General features: G+C 39.6%; 1 protein-coding gene across 1 annotated transcript in view; it reads left to right on the plus strand.

The window, feature by feature from the left end:
- The window catches only part of FNDC3B (fibronectin type III domain containing 3B), a gene marked incomplete at its 5' end in the record, with an annotated part of 47,722 nt that overhangs the window by 20,754 nt on the left and 20,968 nt on the right, over positions 1 to 6,000 (plus strand). The window contains one exon of the mRNA XM_010156351.1: positions 745 to 957. Coding sequence (XP_010154653.1) covers positions 745 to 957 — 213 coding nt within the window. The remainder of the gene's footprint in view (positions 1 to 744; positions 958 to 6,000) is intronic.

Here is a 6,000-nt window from a genome sequence, read left to right on the forward strand (position 1 = left end):
AAACCTCTGTGACTAGGCAGGTGGCCTGCTTTTCTTCTAAATGTCCTTAATGAGATTCAAACAGGTCAAGAGCTTTTGTATAGTGGCAGTGACTTGAGTCCACCTTTTATTTCCTCTAATAGATCTGTTGGTTCATATGTCCACAGTTTAAGACATGTAGAAGGTTTGTGGATTTAACCTTCTCAGTTAGCTCTTCCCAGTAGAGTTTTGTGTACTTAGTGTGTTTTGTGGGACACTGCACACACTGAAATAATACTGATCTTTGGTCTGCAGAGATGTTTACCAACGTGGAGATGGGTGTCATGGCAGTGACACCAATGCTTTCTCTTGGTGATTTCACCTAAATTAGTCCATGACCTTTGTTAGACAACCTCAACACACTTGTGCATTTTATTAATTCGTAGTTACCCACTTAAAGTTTTCCAGGTTGCTCCTGTGTTTGTGCTGCTGTCCCTTGTCCATATGGTTAAAGGGACTGCCATTAGGTTCTAAGGTTGCTTACCCAAATCTTCCCTTTTCTGCTGTGCTGCATTTCGTGATGTCTTCACTGCAGCTCTTTGCAATATAGACAGGATGATTATACTTGCTATGTTTCCAGAGCCTTTCGTTGTGCCAAAGCAGAGCACTGGTAGTGGGCACTGTTAGTCACGGAGCTGTCGAGGGCTGTTTTGTTTCTTGAGGCTTTTTATACCAAGAATCCCATGAAAGCACTTTATTTAACACTTACCTGTTTATTTGTTTTAGAATCAGGATCCAGGCTGTCAATGAAATTGGAGCTGGACCATTTAGCCACTTTATTAAAGCAAAAACCAGGCCGTTACCACCCTTACCTCCTCGGTTGGAGTGTGCTGCAGCAGGTCCTCAGAGCCTGAAGCTGAAATGGGGAGACAGCAGTTCCAAGCTTCATGCTACCGATGACATGGTCTATATCTTGCAGATAGAAGACAGAAACAAAAGGTGAGAGAGATGAACCTTTTCCTTGTGTTAATGAAAATAAATACTGGTTCATGGTAATGCAGTTGTGAATTGTGGTAAGAAAAATGTTGTTTTCCTGATGACTTCGTATCTACAAACATCACCAAAATACTGTTTTAATAGGGATTCTGTACCTGTAGTCTAACCAAGCAAATTACGTAGCAAAGCTGTTAAAGTTGTTATAGACCATTGGAAATCAGTGCTGTGCTGTTGAAATTTTAAGATAACCTGTCCCCTCTGCCAATAAAAGTTAATACGAGTTTCAAAGGATGCTTTACCCTTTGGAATATAGAAAACAAAGATATTGTACCCAACGTGCTGTGTGTATTAATAAAACAACCAGTTACAAAATCAGAGCTCTAGGAAAGGCAAAACTGAGCAGAACAAGGTTTTTTTTTGGACAGCACGATGGTCAGAAATTTTACAACAGTAATCTTTTGGCGCGTTAGAAAATAGGAGCTTGGCATCAGCTCGGTAGCTACACAATAATTATGAAATTAATATGCAGAAAAGCTCATCCCTCATGTTGCACTTCTCTAAAATCTTCCTCAAAGAATCGAGAGCTTTAGGTGTGCACAAGACCCAAAAATTGACATTAAGCAGTGCTCAGCAAGAATGTTTTCCTATACAAAGTTAGAATGGGAAGATTGATAAAGTAGCTCCAAAGTTGTGATGAGCTATATTTTAAAAAAATAATAATAATTGAAAGACAATGTGTGGATGTTGCCTAACAGTCTGAGCTCTTCAATGAATAAATATCATAGATGGCTCATAATTTACTAAGACACACTCTCAACTAGTTTAATTAGGTAAAATAACTGATGTATCAAGTAGATAATCCTTAGAGACTTTCAGCACAGATCATAATTTGGTGTAAATTAGCATAATTCCTTTCATTTAAATAGAGCTGTACTTTGTTTATGCCAGCTGAAGATCTGGCCCCAAAACTCTAATTGTAAGTAATAAAACCACCATGAATAATGCCTAAATACCTCCCGTGGTCTCAACTGTACTGATGCAGAGAGGGTACGTGGTCCCCAGTATTAAGAGAGAGGTGTCGGGTGAATACAAATGCCCAGGTGAAAGTCTGACAGCGAACAACGGTTCCGTCAGAGTGCAGCCGTGCTTGGCAGGAGCCCGTCACCTGCAGCAGCGTGTGATCGAGTCAGCTCTAAAGAAACGTCCAGCAGGCTGCTTTTGTTTGCTTTCCTGCAGCACTGCAGGTAGGATGGTGAAGAACTGTAAATTGTTTTAAACCTGTTTTTTATGTTGGAGGAAATAATAACTTTCCTTGTACGAATAAAATACGATGTGTTACCTGGTAGCAGAGAAGGAAAGCTTTTTTCTCCTTTGCTTTTGCACAGGGCTTTAGCATCATTCTTTGCTTTTGCACAAACTACTTCCACTGCAAATGGTGTCGTAAGAGCTGTTAATTAGGAGGAATTTGAACTTGTTGCTCTGCTCTTGTAGCTTTAAATTTAGGTTATAGTCCACAGCAGCTCCCCGAGATGCAGAGAAACTACTCCCCTCCATTGCACTGATTGTCTCCTGCTTGAATTGAGTCCCTGCATGAAATCGCTTCCTTTGGTGGTCGGGTTTGTAGCAATTAGTTCCCGTGACACCCAAAATGAGCCGTAGCCCCAAGCCCTCTGGCTGATGAAGTGCACACCGGCGTGGGCACAGCAGAGAACAGAATGTGTGTGCTCTTGTCCCTGCCGGGTGCCGTGTATGACAACAGTTGGACCTGGCAGGTCTTGGCAATAAGATCTATTTATTTGTTCCCTCTCTGACAGTCCCTTTTTGCTCCCCATTGAGTGCATCAATCACGAGAGATGTTCTGAAAGGGTACGGCGGCGAAGCTCTGTACATTCGGGAGAGCGATCATTCCTAATGAAGAGAGAATGACAGCCCACACATAAATTGGTAGAAACAGCAGTTAGTTACAGAGGTAGGAGTCCTCTCTTGGATCATTCCCATAAAACAAACCCCATTGTGGCTGTGGGGTTACTCAGTCATGTGTATCCTTGTGAAAAATACCAGAGTGCAATTCTTGGAGCGTCGCTGGCCCCTTTAATTGTGCAGTGCTGTAGGAAGCTAATGCAGGTAAACCACGGACATCGAATGGAATAATGAAACACTAGTCTCCAGTGAAAAATGACACAGCATAAATTATCTAGAAAGGTGTTTTGGAGTCTGTTATGGTTTGAAGGGGTTGCAGGAAGGTTCCATGGTGTCCCCTCTGTTCAGAGAAGAGACAGCTTCCGAGTCAGGAGAAGAGGCTGTGGTGTAAACATGGATAGCTCAGAAGTGTTCTTGTCATATCCTTAGTCTTTTGGAAGATAGTGTTACTGTCTTCTCTGAGACATCTGGAATTACTATGATTTGCTTTATATTAAAACCCCTCCACGCAGTATTACAATTTTCCCTTCTTCAGCCAATCTGAGCATGCAGTTTGCTTACTGATGAGTTTTAAAATAGGATTTATCTTTAAAATACCGATGAAGCATTTTCACAAACAAAGATGAGCAAGCTGTTTTGGGTTTGTGTTGGTTTGGTTTTTTTTAAAAAAAAGGAAATTGCCAGTAACTCAAATTCTGACCCTGATGGCTTTAATGGCCTTTTCGTAGACCCGGCTCTGGGTTTATGCGGCGATAGTCAGCCAGTGCTCTTGAATGTGTTCTGATCATTAAGAAGTGTTTTTAACTTCTCCATGCTTTAATGAGAAATAACAGGCCAGTTGTTGGAGACTAAATGTTTCATTGATTGCATGACCTGTGAAACAAAATACTTGGAAATCTCCTGACACTGATTAATGTAGGGGCTTGGAAAGGTGTGCACATCAGAAATGTACTTGCTTTAGCTCTCATTTGCTCTTCAGTGTGTGACATTTAGGAAGATCAAATTAGCATCTCTTGTCCTTTCAATTATGTGTAGCATTAAGTGGAAATGAAGAAAAATCTGTTTCTAGAAAGCACAGTACATGGGAAAGTTAGTTGAGAGTAGTTGACCTTTATGTAAAGAGGACTATAAAATTTCTTTCTTTTTTAAATAAACTGTCAGTTGTGACTTCATTTCCTAACGCTAATAATGTCAAGAAAATCATGTTAATCAAATTGCTTTTTTTTCTGAAAACTGTGGATTTTTTCTCTCCAGGTGAAACAAATGAACCTAATTATAGTAATGCTTCTGATTTTTTCCCTATACTGGTAATTAGTCTTTAGTTGTTCCTATGACTAATTATACCTCTTAGTGTCTTAAAAATGCTCACAACATCCAGCCTGAAAAACCGAACTAGCAAGTACATTATTAATGGGTCATTTATCAGTTGCTTGTGTTTCTTTTAGATGAGTATATGTTGCAGTTGAGATGTATTCTGTGATTTTTCTGTGTATACAGAATCCAAATAAATAATTATATTTTAAGGGAGAATCATTGGTAAGGTTGGCTAAGAAGCAACCTAAGCATACTCTTTAAATATATCTACAAAGGATCATTGATAATTCTTAATAAGTCTGCTTTTGTAACTGATGGTGTTTACTGGCATTCTAAACTAATTGCTTTTGTTAAGGTTATTGACTGAATTAAATGAGTTCTGACCCCGTACCACTGAGCAAACAGTAGTAGTAGTTCCCTTTCCTATCATGTGAAAGATTATTTATGTGGGGTTTAAAACACTTGGCTAAACTATTATTGTTTGCCATTTAAGGAGATGTTATTCTTCAATATAAATGAAAGATTGATCTCAAAATTGAACATGCCTAATGGTTATAATTTTCTCAGTAGCAAAGGGAGATGTATTGTCCAGTTCCAGTGCCTGCTAACCCAGACGTTAGTGATACTCCTGGCAGTCTTCCTCAGCTGCGGGGTAAGCTGCTTCACTGGTCATAGGAAACCTATATGAAAGGGAAAAGTACTGTTTTTTTAAAATCCACCACTATATTCCAAGGTGAGAGGAACCAAGAAGCACTTGTCAGGAGGTGGTTTCCAAGGGAAATCAGGCATGCTTTGAACAGTAAAGCCAGTACAGAGATGGGCTCATTTTTTCTCCAGAAAGGTTTGGTTTTAGGAAGTTTCTAGCTTTCCCAGTGATTCTCCCATCATTCTGTCATCTTCACCTGGTGACACTGGAAACCTTTCTCCCCCAAACAAGCTGAAGCTGTATATAGCACAAGAAACTCTTTTTCCCTTTGCTCCAGCACTGTTTCTCTGACCTAGTTACTCCTTAAAGAAGCATAACAAACAGCAGAGAACCCACAAATGAAATGGACACCATCTGTCACAGCATCCAGCCTGCTTTCCTGGGCTGTAGAAGTGGAATGTCATATCTGATGGTTCGGTCTAAGCAGCAGTCTTTGCAGAAAGAGACTGCCAAGAAAGTGTGTTAGGAAGTCATCACATGTATGAGCCTCAGCAAGTATGTTTGCTCTGCATTAATGTGAAGAGAGGTAAAATATAAATAGAGAGAGATAAATTGCTAAATGTGCTGCCTCTGTCTGGTGACTAGCATAATCATTATCTGGTTACTGCAAGTTTCAAGCAGTCTAATTAAAAAATTGTTTACACTCATGATTTGATCAAGACAATTTACACCCATTTTAGCAGCAATTACTGATATGTATCAGGCCTACTGGCTTGTGAAATTCTATTAAAATACAAAATTGGATACATTAACATATCCTTGCAAAAACCTGCAGGAAAAATCATTTTCATATTGGGTAAAACAATGATGAAAGGAAATTAACAATTAGCATCAAGACATATGGCATACTACTGTTTACTCTGCAAGCCTGGCTAATAGAAAGTTAACATTCAGAAAAGTCTTTGAAATACTCTGTCTTCATACTGTGGCATTGTGTAGATGAGTATTGCCATTAACAGTAATCATATGTATATTAAGAGCATCCTGATCAGGTACTTGGAGCTGTGCAAATGGAACAGAATCATAAAATCACAGAATGGTTTGGGTTGGAAGGGACCTTAAAGATCATCTAGTTCCAACCCCCCTGCCATGGGCAGGGACACCTT

This window comes from Eurypyga helias, unplaced genomic scaffold (genome assembly GCF_000690775.1).
Source record: "Eurypyga helias isolate BGI_N326 unplaced genomic scaffold, ASM69077v1 scaffold33057, whole genome shotgun sequence".
NCBI classification, from domain to species: domain Eukaryota; kingdom Metazoa; phylum Chordata; class Aves; order Eurypygiformes; family Eurypygidae; genus Eurypyga; species Eurypyga helias.